The 15,160-nt window shown below is 33.7% G+C and overlaps 2 protein-coding genes and 1 pseudogene across 2 annotated transcripts; 2 read left to right on the top strand and 1 right to left on the bottom strand.

The window, feature by feature from the left end:
- The first annotated feature begins 335 nt into the window (after window positions 1–335).
- LOC105157595 (BIIDXI-like protein At5g11420 pseudogene) lies at window positions 336–1,440 on the top strand (annotated as a pseudogene).
- Window positions 1,441–2,311: 871 nt separating this feature from the next.
- LOC105157544 (GTP-binding nuclear protein Ran2) lies at window positions 2,312–4,858 on the top strand. The gene is made up of 8 exons (XM_088878785.1): window positions 2,312–2,428; window positions 2,508–2,577; window positions 2,735–2,791; window positions 3,146–3,263; window positions 3,921–4,010; window positions 4,095–4,274; window positions 4,370–4,447; window positions 4,569–4,858. The coding sequence occupies exons 1-8, from the start codon at window positions 2,426–2,428 to the stop codon at window positions 4,636–4,638; spliced, it is 666 nt and encodes a 221-aa protein (XP_088734911.1). The 5' UTR covers window positions 2,312–2,425; the 3' UTR covers window positions 4,639–4,858.
- Window positions 4,859–5,010: 152 nt separating this feature from the next.
- LOC105157545 (cytochrome c1-2, heme protein, mitochondrial) lies at window positions 5,011–8,911 on the bottom strand. Its single transcript, XM_088878784.1, has 8 exons — window positions 8,736–8,911; window positions 8,425–8,516; window positions 7,220–7,434; window positions 6,639–6,918; window positions 6,448–6,519; window positions 5,885–6,001; window positions 5,744–5,809; window positions 5,011–5,371 (listed from the first exon to the last, which is right to left on the bottom strand). The coding sequence occupies exons 1-8, from the start codon at window positions 8,737–8,739 to the stop codon at window positions 5,255–5,257; spliced, it is 963 nt and encodes a 320-aa protein (XP_088734910.1). The 5' UTR covers window positions 8,740–8,911; the 3' UTR covers window positions 5,011–5,254.
- Window positions 8,912–15,160: the final 6,249 nt, after the last annotated feature.

The raw sequence follows: 15,160 nt of genomic DNA, 5'->3' as shown, positions 1-15,160 counted from the left end.
GATCATTAATGACTTGACGGTGGTTCCAATGTTAAAATGCCTAGTAAGAATTTCGGGCACTTTCTAGTACGTACGCCATATTGCATTTTGGCCCGAATCTCTATTTCATGCTCCCCTTCTTTATTTAATAGACATAGCACGTGACATGGTTGTTTTGGAAGGTGTTGTGAATTAACTCAAATATTACGTCGGGGACAATAATAAATATTAATTACTTGTTAGTATGACACTGTTATATAAATATGGGTATATATATTTCAATGTTATTTATGTATATAAAGACGATATGTTTATATCGATAAATTTTGATTGATTTAACTTTTTCAAAATTATTACCAAATAGCAACTTCATGTATGGATCTAAGCCCTCATAAATGAAAGGAACCAAGGTGATAGACCCCTATGCCATACCCTCTTGGGAGATCTCGAGCTTCGTCGAGCACATAACATCAGGCACAAACAAGGTGACATGCTGCTGGTGGTGCGGAGGGCACCTCGGCCGTTCGCCTTGGAGATGAAGCACCCATCAAGACCAAAGTCAAGGTCACAAACATGTACTACTCCCTTTCATTTAGTGCTGCTAGAATTTGTGCACATGAAGAGAAGTTGAATGTGTCGGTTTTGCCCAACAAGGAGTACAAGGATTGGGGCGTTTTGCCCGTACAAACTGTTTATAGCAGTGATGGTTGGGATTCTTACTCTTGGGGCTTCTCAGCCCAATGCAATGACATTGAGATCATGATCTATAACCCCAGAAAGGAAAAAGATCTGGCTTGTGGGCCACTTATTGATTCAATTGCACTCAAGGCTTTGCCTAATCCCAAGAGACAAAGAGGTGAATTTTGAATTTTTATCTCCTCTTTGCCCAACATAATTCTATACTTAAAGATATTATTTTTTACACATATTTTTTCTGGATATGATGTAGGTAACATTTTGAAACATGAAAACTTTGAAGGGGGACTGTATATTTTTCCTAACACATCTAATGCTATCCTGATTCCACATCGAGGATGACCACTCTCCGTTGCCTGGATGGATGATTGAATCCGTAAAAGCTGTGAAATATTTAGACTCTAACCACTTTGCGGTGCCCGAGGGTAAACAAGCAGTTGAATTGGTGGCTGGAACAAAAGTCCACTGGCACAAATAATGAGGACTGTGCCTGGAAAAACTTATGACCTTACATTTTTAGTAGGTGACGCAAAGAATTTCTGTGAGAGGTCGATGACAGTTGAGGCCAGTGCTGGCAGAGACATTCTCCAAATTCCTTATGAGTCGAAGGACAATGGAGGGTTCAAACGTGCTAAGCTCAGGTTCAAGGCAATGTCTTCACGTACTAGGGTTAGATTTCTAAGCACATTTTATCATATAAAGAGCGATAGTTCGGATTCTTTATGTGGTCCCATTATTTATGACGTGAGGTTAGTTAGTATTTGATATCCAAAATGTGTATGAGCAAAAACAAGACATGATAAATCACAAGTTGTCATCATCAACAAAGTTACTAAATTAAGTTATCTTTTCCTTTTTCTTTTATTAGGGCCCCTTTTCCTATGACATAAGGAAGAGGCTCTCAAGTTATATTATAATATTCTTTACGTGTCACTATATCCTTACAAGTTCAAAAGAATGAATTCTATTTTTTTGTAGATTAAAAATACATGATTATGAATTCTATGAGACTAAAAAAATATTTTATCTTAAAATCCTATTATAACTTATGTATTTTAAAATAGAATAATTTTTAAATATGATTTTTGGCTCGATATTAAAATAGAACTACTCGTTTTTGCAAAGTATTTGACTATTTAAATTATAATTGTTTTTTTGCTTGTTTAAATGTAATATCAAATTGCAAAAGCTACAAAATGAATGTTATGGCCAAAAAGGAAAATTCATAAAAACTAATTATTCTAAATAAGTAAAATGTTCGTAAAGATTAATTTTGTTAAAGATAAATATTTTTTAAAAATCAATCTTAAAACATCAATTCGTTGAGATTTCACAATTAAAATAAGTTTGAGTCCTATGAATATAGGTATTTAATTCACTTTTAATAGTGGTATTGTTTCTTTGCTTGATTTGAAGTTGTTGGTCCATTTATAAATATTAATGTATTATGTATTAAATGTTGTATAATATTTTAATCTATTCAGAAATATTAATGTATATTAAAAAAAAACATCTGACCGTTGAAATTCTCAGACTCTATAATGGAAGGACCAGAAAATAGAACGATATCCAACGGTCAGAAATCAGGCGGCAAATTTAAGCCAACCCTAATCCAACGGCTGTACCGCTCGCGTTCCATCTAAGCGAAAACCTTGGCTTGCCGAGTGCTCACGCTATATATATACTTCCCGCCCCAAACATCTCACTCCATTCAAATTCTCCGTCTGTATCTTTCTCTCTCTAAAATTCTATGGTAACTCGTTTGTTCTCCCTCAGTCAATGCAATTCTAGGTGACAAAAAAATCTTAACTCACGTATTGAATTGAATGCAGGCTCTTCCGGATCAACCGACAGTAGATTACCCAAGCTTCAAGCTCGTGCTGGTTGGTGATGGCGGTACAGGTAATTTCACTCACTTTCACTTTGCTTTTTCCTTGTTCTTCTATTCTTTTTTCTAATATATTCCTTGCAGAAGTAATTTGGATTTTGTGTTGAGTTTTGGATTAATTGAGAGGTGAACTGCCAACTTTGATGATGATTATATGGATTGATGATGTAGGGAAAACCACGTTTGTTAAACGCCATCTAACCGGAGAGTTTGAGAAGAAATACGAGCGTAAGTGTTTGTTTCTCAGTGATCTGACTTCTGATTGTGATGAACTTTTGTTACACATATTGAAGTATAAATTTGTTGATGCACGTATCTGTGACTGCGTGTGCATATCACGCATTTAACCTCAGACACGTATACCTGAGGTTGTACTGGGGTTGCATGGTAATTTACTTTGACCTACAACAGCTGCGTGCAAGTGAATGGTCTGAAGATACATCTACAAACTTATGTTGGCTTGATTGTGCATCTACACATGCTATGGCCATTGTGACCTGTGTGTCTATTGGTGTGTTTTAAGAGTATAATGATAATCAAGTGATTGAAAAGAGAATTTGGTGCTTCTGTTTGGATTTACAGCCACCATTGGTGTTGAAGTGCATCCACTTGACTTCTTCACAAACTTTGGGAAGATAAGATTTTACTGTTGGGATACTGCTGGGCAGGAAAAGTTTGGAGGACTCAGAGATGGTTACTAGTAAGTTTTCTCATGATTATTTTGTTGTTGATTGTTGCTAGTGGGTTTTCTCATAATTATTATGTTGTCATAGCTATTTTCTGCCTCTATATTTTGAGGGTGTGAGATACTTGCACTACCTGCTGGCTATTTTTCCCGAACCCCATATCTGATGAAAATCTTCATAAAAGCAACATAAGCAAAAGTTACACCAACTAAATGATCAATCAAGAAGAGCTCCCCAGTTGTGCTTAGTCAGTCGACAAATTTCTTAGGTATTAATATCTTTCTTTTTTCCCTGCTGCACCTGCTTGGCGTTATGAAGGGCAAAAGAATATGTTTTTCTAGCTATGACAAGCTTATAGTGCGTTTTGAGCATTTAGTTGAATAGGCCTTCCAACGAAAAGGTCGAGATTGCAGATTTGCCTGATGCTATTGTTAATCTTCTGAACACTTCTAGGATGAGGATGTTATATGACTCTGTTTCCTTGTTCACGAATTTATACTCTTGAAACCTGATATGTTAAATTACATCAGAAGAGTAGGAGCTTGATGAGCAGAATGCTGATAGGACATTTTACCAGAAAACAATTACTCTCGGCTCTTTACTTTTATGCTGGTTCTGTCTCCGCATCAATATGAAACTAATGCAACTTAATTCTTATCTGATCCATGCAGTATTCACGGGAATTGTGCGATTATAATGTTTGATGTAACAGCACGTCTGACCTACAAGAATGTCCCAACATGGCATCGGGATCTTTGCAGGTACTTCTCAGAAATTCTCGGTATTGCTTAAATATTAGCTGCCAAGAGAATCCTGACTAAGTAATCTTCTTCTGTCACTGTTAGGGTGTGTGAGAATATACCAATTGTATTATGTGGGAACAAGATTGATGTAAAGAACAGGCAGGTCAAAGCAAAGCAGATCACTTTCCATAGAAAGAAGAATCTCCAGTACTATGAGATCTCAGCAAAGAGCAACTATAATTTCGAGAAGCCTTTCCTGTATCTTGCTAGAAAACTTGCAGGGTAATTTTGGTAACAGTTTTTAGTGTTGATATACCCTCGTCCGGCAACTACTTATTTTTATGGATTTTTTCATGAGAAACATCCTCTTGCTGCAGGGCTCCTGACTTATACTTTGTTGAGTCGCCTGCACTTGCTCCCCCGGAAGTCCAATTTGATTTGGTTGAACAGTTAAAGTAAGATAAAACATAGTACTTTATTTTTGAGCTTCTCTGAAATTTCTTTCATTTGGGCATCTTTTAATTATAGATACATCATGATTGTTAGTCTAAGTACAGTGTTGAACTCTCGTTGCAGGCATGAAGAGGAACTCAAGACCGCAATGAACCAGCCTCTTCCCGATGACGATGAGGACTTTACAGAATAGACAGAGTTGCTGGGCTGAAAACCACCTGCTCTCTGTTAGTCTAGTAAAATGAGTTTCAAATTGTGTGGTCTGGAAAGTTATATCAGAGGTCACTGAGTGGGACTTAAAGTTGATGTTGGTAAATTACCCTGAATTTGAAACTCATTTCTTCTGATACTAAGTATAGTTGATACATGTATCGTTCATTATCTTCCGCAAATGGCAGTAATTTATTTTCAAATCCAGGTTTAAGCAGTAACATCAGATTTGCAAATCGTTTGCCCCTGGCTAAAAGTAAATACATAGACATGACATTCATATCCCACCACAACCTTCTTGAGGCAGTGAAATCTGGCAAATGCATAAACCTTCAACGGGAGGAACAAAGCAAGCTAAATTCAGAACATTTGGAACATAAAATTACGAAGTTGCAACTTTATCAGGACACAAGTGCATAATACATAACTCTCATGATGACACGACTAATCTTTCCTTGGAAGAAATACTAGTTGGACTCCTTACAGAAATTTGCATCATACATTAGTTATAAGGTGGTTAAATTTTTTATTAAGTACAAGCCAATTAAGTAAAACAATACTTCTCGTATCAACTCCATGGTGTAAGAAAACTTCAAGTTTCAGTTGACTACGTCAAGAACCAACTTTCTGGACTTGAAAACTGACCATTTCAAGCGTCTGTAATACCCGGCCTGGAGAAGTGCGAGTGACAGTACAAAAATCCATTTGAAACCCATCTGTCAGTATTGCAAAGGGAAGAAGGTTATACAAGCAGGCCGGTAGCTATGGAGGTAGAGACTCGTAGGACTTGTACGACAGAAGTTTTAATAAAACTAGTTTCCAGATCAAGAATAATGCCAGCATAAACACAAAAGAAAGGCCCCAAATACATGAGGTGATTCTAAAGCTAAACAAGATTAATTTAATGTTTGTAGATCACAGATGATCTTTTTGATATATTCAAAATATCAGATGTAAGAAGTGGACAGATGCACATACATTACGATTTACCTATCTGTCATTATTTTTATGTTATCATTTTTATCTTCTATCTTTCTTTTTTTCTTTTTTTGTGGGGGGGGGGGGGGGGGGGGCTTTTGGGGGCGTACCAGCTTTCGTTCTTCCATTTCTGGTTCAGCAGCCCATGACAAAAACGTTACAACATCTTTTCCCATCTGCACAATGAGGAAACGTCAGAATATGCCTTCAATTGGAAAAGATATGCCAACACAACTCAAAGACCAACTCACTTGTGCTTCGGTTGCAGGGGTACCATCTTCATACTCAACAGCACCATCATTAAGCATTTTAGGCATGGCAATAGCTCCGCCGGGGAAGTAAGGATTATAGTGCAGCCCTTCTCGAATCTATGATATTATTCAAGGATGCACAGCAACAATTGATTTTAATACAGTGAAAGGAATAATGATAGATTTAGTTATAGACTTATAACATACATCAAATAAATAATAGGACAGTGGGATTGGAAGAGAACAAATAAGAGTGAGACAAACAGAAAAGCATCCTATAGGAAAACCGAACATCATATACTTTTATTTCAAGGCTCAAACACCCATGTCATAACTCCAATCATCAAAAAGTATGGCGGATTGATCCTGCATCTTAAGCATATGGTAAATAGCCTTAAAGAATTATGCATATAATACCTGTATATTAGCTAGTATTTACCATTAAGAAATCAAAGATGAGTCTTAACGATTAGCTAGTCTTTTACCATACAGAAAACAATGATGAGTCTTAATGATTGTTAATAGTCCATAAACAAAGAGAGGCTAGAAATGCAAAAAATTACCGCAACGCCAGCAGGAGGATCACGGTACCCAGTTAGAAGAGCAAATACATAGTTCTGACCATTATGGCGGGCCTGAGAGGAAGAATAATAGCAATTGAGGTATATGTATTTTAATATATATATATACATATATACATACATATGTATTCTCTAAATTTCTCTCTGAATGGTTGAAGATCATGAGAGATCACCTTGGTGATAAGACTTAAATCAGGCGGATAGGCTCCTCCATTTGCAAATCTTGCTGCTTGCTCATTAGCATAAGGCTGAGGAAAACGATCACTCAGCTTCCCTGGGCGAGTAAACATCTCGCCCTCATCATTTGGTCCATCAACCACTTCAATCTCTGCTGCCATAGCTTTAGTTTCTTCTTCAGTGTATGCCACACCAACAAGATCACGATAAGAGATAAGTGACATTGAGTGGCAAGATGCACAAACTTGCTGATAAACCTGGTGACCACGACGAATCCTGTTTACAGAAGTTATGTATTTAAAAGAGGACCATATCCTCCAATTCATGAAAACCATTTAACATTAAACAGAATTTTCAAATATAGTAGTTATTGATGATCTCCAGCCTATTTATTTTGGAGAAAGTATGGTAAAACAAAACTCAAATATATGACTCACAGCACAGAAATATTTTCTTCCAATTCAATGAGCAGGCTACCAACAGATATTTTAAAAAAAAAATATTATCACAAACACAAACAGATCAAGCTACAGTTTTCCCAAATTATCAATAGCTGTGCAATAATGCATTTACTTACGAAGCATGGTCATATGAACTAAGGATGCCATTGTGAGGCCATGGATAGCTAGGACACTCCAATCCATGCTCAGCCTCATCAGAAGCATAGGCAACTGTTGCACAACTCAGGAGCCCTGAAGCTCCTGCACCAAAGAGTGCAAATATTTTGGAGAACTTCGAACAAGCAGAACCAAATTCATCTTGACCATGCTTTGGAAGAAGTGCTGGCACAGCCTGGAAATTATGCTAAAAATGTCAATTAATAATGGAGTGAAACCGCATAATAGAGAAATGTATACAGCCTTGCGCTTCAGAATGGTACATATGTTGCGAAAGAGATTTCCAGATTCAAATGGAGCAACAACTGTTCATTAAGCAAAGCAGCAGCAAGAATTCTCTATTTGAACCTCAAATAAATAGTTTGAACCATGAATTGCTAAATTGTGCATAGTGTTACAAAGAAGAACATGGAGTTAAATTCCATCATACGTTGCTCCATACTCCCAAAAGGTACTCAATGATTTAGAAATTCAGGGAAAGGTATGGGATGGAAAGGGCGAGGAAGTTGATCTATCCAGTTGAAACAAGCTGACAAACTGGCATAAATGAACTTGGTCAATTGCCACAGTAGTCAATGAGGAAGAAGAATCATATATTTGTTCGCCTAACTAGTCGCTTCTACTGAATTTCGATCTTGAGAATTGGCAAAGATTTTATACACTCAACATCCAATATCTATGATAGAGATTACTAATTGCATACTGGAATTCTCAAAAATATCCTTCTATTACCATTTCAAAATTTTGTAGATTCGGGTATACTAGATAAACTGAAAAAATAGAATATCCCAGTACAAACCAAATTCATCTGAAACCTTAATCAAAATGGAAGTACCAACATCCTCCGAAAGTAATCCATCCTAGAAGTTAAATCCAACACTGGATAATAAAACTAATGCATCATCCTGGAAACTCGTGCCAATTACTTCGTAACTGGAGTTACGTTTTGAATACATTACCACACAGAACAAAGCAGCTCTGGACTGCATACGTATAATAGTAACACTACTACTAATACCAACAACAACACTAATAATTCTGAAGTTAAATTAAGAGGAATAGTTTAAATTACAAATAAGTTGGAAGAAATAAATACTACAGCACCTATACTTGCAATCTGTTAGCCAAGTAATGGAACTAATTCAACAAAATTGAATTACAGTACCTTGTAATCGGAGGCTGCTATGGAAGAGTCATTTCCAACACTTCTGCGAGCGAATTGCGCGACAAATCTGTTGACCTTTCCAAATCCTGATTCTAAATAGGAAAAGCAAATGACAGAACAATTCAGTACCTAAATGAGAAGCAAGGATTAGCAGCTGAATAACAATTGTCAGCGTACAGAACATCAACATTTTACCGTTGAACCATGCGATAAATATAAAAACACGTCGCTAAATCATCGAAATAAGAATGCAACTCAACATACAAAATACTTCAAACATGGAGATCAAATGAAAGAGAAAGAGAGCTTACTCATATTATTCGCCTTTCAAATCACGCAGTACAGAAGAGTGTGAGCAGAAGAAGAGAAATTACTGAAAAATGAGTGTTCGCGTGTCTGAGAACGAGAGAAGGTGAGAGAGAGTGAAGCGTGTGGCGAAAATGGCCGAGCAAATGAACGGTTCAGAAGCGATGAAATCACTAAACCGGCTGCTCAGGGCTACGACCCGTTTGGCGAAAATTAGTTAATGAAGTGAATAGTGTGTTTAGTCTTTCGTTTACACTTTTTGAGTACACTAACCATTATGATATATTATCACTGTATATATGTAATAAATAATTTTTTATATTAAATATATTATAAAAAATAAAATATATAAACTAATAAATCACATTTTAAAAAATAATAATCACCGTGTCATATTCATCGTAAGGGTATAAATTTCATTTAAAAATTGATGATTTTGTGAGTGCAAATAACTTTTCTTTTTTATATTAGTATAAATTACATTATCGTATTTTAATATTAGTTTAATTATTCGAATATTTTTTATCTTTTGTAAAATTATAAACGCACTCTTTCAGGGAGTATTAATATAATTTATCACAGAATTGTGCTTATAAAATTTTGTTCTTAGATCAGAAGCATACAATAATTATACAATTTCATGTGGCGTATTTATAATTTTTTGAATGACAGAGTTATTTATATAATTAAATTTAATCTCAAGAAACGTGCATGTAATTTACACTTTGTTTTAATCTATACTATTAATAGCCAAGAGATATATTATAGTTATGTACTATATCTATACACTTCACACTTGGCATGCATGATTTAGACGTACACATAATATCTTCAGGGATAGTTATATTTACACCTTTGACTTCATATATTTGAAAATTTTTTATATATAGTCATTAGAAATTTTAACATCATTTATGCAAATCACAAACATTTATGTTGCTCGTCAGGCTGTGGGCTTTGTATCGTGTCGGGATGGGTTGAATCATCTTAAGTATGGGCCAGAGAGTTGCACTGGAAACTGATTTTCATTTGGCTATCGTGGTGGGGAATTTAGTTCAAACACCTCTGGAGAATTTACTTCTCTCTTGCCAAACATGGCTCCACACATATGCTGATGTTCAGCTTTCCTTGAGTCCTGCTTTTACATAGCTTATGTCTTTTTGGTAAATTATAATAAAGAGTTTATATAATTATAAAATATATTCTCATTGTTTGAAAAAATTATTAATACATTCTTGATTTTAGCAATTGTCTAATAATTAATTTATTTATTTTTTAGGATTAAAAGCAAGTTTAGTGTCCTAACTTCAGACAATTCTCATTTTAGTCCCGTAACTTACTAGGGTTTCATGTTAGTCCTTTACAACTTAAAAAAGCTCAATTTTGGTGAAGTTAGGGGACTAAAATTGCCTTTAATCCTATTTTTTATGGTGAACTAACAAAATGCCTTTATTGACTATGAAAGTATGAATTATAATTATACATGTTTTTAAAAATTTTCTGAAATATTTTTATGGAGAATCGATAAATTCGTTGTAATTTTTCAGATTTTTCCATCCACGTCATTCGCTTTCTTTATATACTTTTTATTATATAATACAAGAAGGATAAAGTTGATGATTCCGTGCCTCCATCCAAAAATTACATAATTTTATCAAACATCACGTGGTATTCATAATTATGTCAAATTTCAGTGAAAATATATGTGATTTTACCTTTTCCTTTTATTACGATGGAGGTGGGGAATCTGAGTTTGAACTCGAACCACTTCTTAATAGGAGGAGATAATACCAACTCAATCAAATATTGAACGCAACAAAGCAAATAACTTGATTACAAGTTTTTATTTGAAAATTCAACTAATGGATTCTCAATCCAATAAACTCAATTTGCAAAATTTCCAATATAATAAGCTATTAATCTTTCAGTATTAATTCTGGCATTTACTAAGAGTAAGATGAAATTATTTGAAGACATATATAGATTTATTAAACATGATACTATTATTATATGTAATATAGTGTACATATAAATATAAAATAATATTTTATTCTTAAAACTCAGTTAAAATTGCATTCAAGGTGCCGTACTAGTACACCACTAGGACTAGGGGGAAAATTTGCTCTTTTTTTTTTTTTAAAAGATATAAAGAGATAATTTGATATTTTTTTTTATACAGAAATGTACTTGTACATATCTCATATTACAGAGGTACTTGCATTTTGTTATCAAAAAGTCTTTCCCGATTGAAAAATACCTTGTTAGAATAATTATTTATTTGTTTCTTTTGCCAATTTTGTTTATTACATAACTAGCTTCTTCAAACTGAAGAATGCCCTATTTGATCTTTTTTTTCTCCTCCCAAAAATTAATAATTCTAAATCAAATACTTCATCCGTATTCACGAAAGTTGAACCTACAATCCTGTTGGTTCCAGAATTCTATTCACGACGCATATAACCAGCGTGTAGCATCGAGTACAATAAAGTCAGTTATACTTCAAGACTCATTATGTTAAGAAATTAATACCAATCGATTCAGTTTAAGATTTTTAGATGATGTGACCATTCCACAGAGTACGTCGAACCAAACAAGAGGTATTGTATTCAAATTTCGTTGTCACCCATTTATAAAAAGAAAGATTTCACGTGCAATGACTAATGTTAAAAGAATTTATTGATGCAACACATCCATTTCACTACATACAAACAAATTTACTTACCAAAAAAAGTAGTTGTTTAAGGTTTGCAAAACCCTCATGCCTCTCACACTTAGTTTTGTCAAAAAGTTGTATGAATTTGAAGAGGAATGAAGTGATGGAGAGAGATGTGCAATATGAATGACCCCAAAAATACATTGAACACAAACAAGAACTTATTACACATACATTCTCAAATGCAATAATAACATGGGATTTTGCTTTATGGTAAAGAAAGGAGACATTGAAGATTCTTTGGCCTAGACTTGTTGTGGAGGGAGTATTGGGGATAAGAAAGAGTTGGCACTTTCAACAGTATGGAGGAGATTCATAATGTCAACTTAGCTGGGCCGAAAGTGTTCAAATATGAGAGGAGTTTGTGGGCCTTCAAATAGTCAAAAGCCCACTAACACAACTCATTGGAAAGGAATCCTCCGAGTGAGAGAAAAGACAAACGGACAATGTATGTAAATTTTCATTATATGTCAAATCATTAATGTGGGGATATTTATCTAAGTAGCATAAGTCGGGTGCGATGACATCAAAAGATGTTGCTTTATCTAATTATGTTAATAAGTAAAGAAGCCCCCATCGTTTTTGAGACAGAAAATGATGCCTAAAAGAAAGTTGCACTGGATGCATGGGGGCATCCCAATTTCCTACATCCTCAACGCCAAGCTCCAAAGCCACAAATAACTTTCCTAATGCGTTTGAAATTCTTTTAAGTGTTAAGCCGTAATAAGTGATTGATTATGATATACAATACATGACAAGTTCTTGACACGTTGATGCGCACAGTTTTCATCCAACCGCGTCTAATCAACCGAATAAGTGTTAATCATTAGTAAAATGATATGTCATTTGGATGAAATGATGCGTCAAATTAAATAAAAATTCATAATCTTTCACAAACATCTTTTTCGATTGGACATATCTATTCAATGATACATTTTCAATTTTTTATAAACATACCCCTATTCACTTTGTATTCAATTAAAAATCAAATTTAAAGCATTGCAAGCATTTTAGTGTTCCTATTCAAGAAAGTGCAAAATATCATTTTGGTTGGTTCTTCCTAAAGTTTACAGTGTTGTTACTTTAAAATTGTCCATAGTTGATTCTTGAGGACAAACTGACACGCCACCATTAACACCAAAGCCCGGGGGTCGGGGGTGATAATTGTCTTTAAAAATAAATAATCCAACTCTCATATCAACTTCTTAATACACAACTACAGCATATTCTTATTTATCACAACATGATATTGATACTTAACGTGTATTAATTATTAATAATTAAAAATCATAATATATTTATAGTTGATTTGCCGAATAATAATAATAATTAAAAAAAAAAAAACCTCCACCCAAAATCAACTCCAATCTCTCCATCCAAATTGTTGTACATATATTAAAATAAAAAATGGAGGAGAAGAAACAAAGTGATAGGCAGTTGGAGGAAGAAAACCGAGAAATACAAGGTCAAGTAGAAAAGGACATGGCCTGAAAAGCAGAGCAAAGCATGGTTTTAAACAGACAAAACATTGGTTTAGCTCACGGCCTCCCCCAACCCCCCTAAAATATTCAAATTTTATTATTTTTATTTTATTTTCCCAATATTAACTAATTATTTATTGCAAAAAATATATATATTTACTTGTGACAACATGCCGCAAAAGTTGTTATCACTGGTCGGTAGTAACAGACAAATCCAATCCTGCTCCCACTTTTCTTCTCCTCTTCTCTTTTTATTATTCAATTAATACATCAATATAATTAAAAATAATAACAATACATCAGTATGACTAATAACAATAACAAATTTTGTAATAACTTAACAACTCACATAAAATACATAAAATAAAATAGATACCCACACGTCTAATAAAATTCGAATCAAAAACCTCAAATTTATTCATAAAATCGCACCTAAAGTGTTTATAAGAATATTTGAAAAAAAAATGGTTCTTGGACTGTCGAAAATAATGGGGGGGGGGGGGGGTTGCTTTTTGGTGTTATCTTGTTGTTGCTTCACACGAAACATTTGTGGGCTGCTTTATTACTTTACCAACATTACCTTTAGGCCTTTGCCTAATCACACACACTTGTTCATCATCACACACTACTAATTATTTAATTTGAGCCACTTAATTTTTAGGGCTCGAGATAAATTTTATGTTTTTAGTTAATTAAGTTGCATGATTGATGTTAATTAATTGTGGATGTGCATGCATCCTCACACTAATTACTGCTCAATTAATTTAATTTTAGAAAAAAAGGACATCAAACTCATGTCTCTAGGTGCTTAACCTTTTCTTTTTTCCTTTTTTTTAAAAAAAGAAAAATCCAATGTAAGATTCGAGGAATATTTATTTGTTATGCGTTGCATATTTAAGTGCGTGTGTTTTTTTTTTTTAAAATGTCTGGATATATAGGAGAATACTGAGATTTAATTAGCTTGAGATGATACGGGTACTAGAAGAAAATTTATTATTGCCTATAGTTTCATTGGTTATGAACTAAAATCATGGTAAAGTACCTGTTGTTAATTATGATTAAATAAAAATAGATGCAAAAATTTAACTTGTCCATTATGGAAATTATTTTTGCCATAACTCTTAGCCGTAATAAGTATTTTAGTCACACTCGAAAAAACAACGGCCAATTACGTTTACGTGGTCGTGGTTAATGATTATAATAATGTCATTTTCAAATTCAATTAAAAAATATATATATTTTTAAAAATACATCGATATTTCTAAATCAACCAACATACAATTGTTACAATATTCAATACGCAATACGTCAATAACTCTAAATCAATCAATAAAATAAAAAATTAAAAAAACAACAACATAACTAGTATTAAAAGTAGACTAAATGCCTACATACATAAAATTCGAACTCATAAAACTCTTATTGTGAGATATCAATTTCACCGCTCAAACAAAGAATTATTGGTGAGTTAAGACAGTTTTTTTAAAAACCCAAAAAAGATTTGACATATATTAATATCTTTGAGAAAGATGTGTGGATGAAAATAAATAATGGAAGGATGATTGAGTGTGAGAAATAGTTGGATTTTCTGGCGCTTGGTTGCAGTATCACATCCCATCCATCCACTATACACTTCAATATGTGTGTGGAGACATGAGAAACAATACTCATTCTGTGCTTTCACAAATATGAATTGATTCAGTTATCCATCACGTCTCCACCTATTACTATCACTGCGCATATATATATATATATATATATATGTGATAAATCAAACATATTCAATATTATATAAGGGTGGTTTGGTCATAATAAAGATTTATTTAGCATACAATAAATTGGTAATAAGTTTGCATTCAATTTTTTTTGCTAATATCAGCAAATTTGATGAATTTTGACTAATGTAGGAATTTATTTGATAGACGAAAACAAATGTCAGAAATATTGATTGTAGTTTTTCAAACTACAAGGGGTCTATGTATAATTATACAAAGTCTCAAGGGAAAGCAGTTTAATTATCCATGTATCTTACTATCAGTTGATAAGATCATAGTGTCAAAAAGAGAGTTTGAATTGAGTTATAAGTTTATGCGACTCCACTATAAATAGAGAACCCGCAAACTTAAGTTACACATAAGTTGTTGCATTATATGAGTCACATAGAAAATATAAAGGATCATACATCTCAAAATACCATTAGTTATCTAGTGAAAAATTACCAAATAAGTCCAATATT

Source organism: Sesamum indicum, linkage group LG3 (assembly GCF_026168435.1).
Source record: "Sesamum indicum cultivar Baizhima isolate 11 linkage group LG3, ASM2616843v1, whole genome shotgun sequence".
In the NCBI taxonomy this organism is placed as follows: domain Eukaryota; kingdom Viridiplantae; phylum Streptophyta; class Magnoliopsida; order Lamiales; family Pedaliaceae; genus Sesamum; species Sesamum indicum.
This window is presented reverse-complemented; position numbering and strand designations above follow the sequence as displayed.

What these genes read in the sequence shown, in the direction of transcription:
- LOC105157545 (XM_088878784.1), bottom strand. An exon ending in ATTTAAGTCTTATCACCAAG is followed by an intron (nt 6,520 to 6,638) that starts GTGATCTCTCAT and finishes TCTTCCTCTCAG; the next exon opens with GCCCGCCATAATGGTCAGAA. An exon ending in CCCCTGCAACCGAAGCACAA is followed by an intron (nt 5,810 to 5,884) that starts GTGAGTTGGTCT and finishes CTCATTGTGCAG; the next exon opens with ATGGGAAAAGATGTTGTAAC.
- LOC105157544 (XM_088878785.1), top strand. An exon ending in GGTTGGTGATGGCGGTACAG is followed by an intron (nt 2,578 to 2,734) that starts GTAATTTCACTC and finishes TTGATGATGTAG; the next exon opens with GGAAAACCACGTTTGTTAAA. An exon ending in GTTTGAGAAGAAATACGAGC is followed by an intron (nt 2,792 to 3,145) that starts GTAAGTGTTTGT and finishes TTGGATTTACAG; the next exon opens with CCACCATTGGTGTTGAAGTG.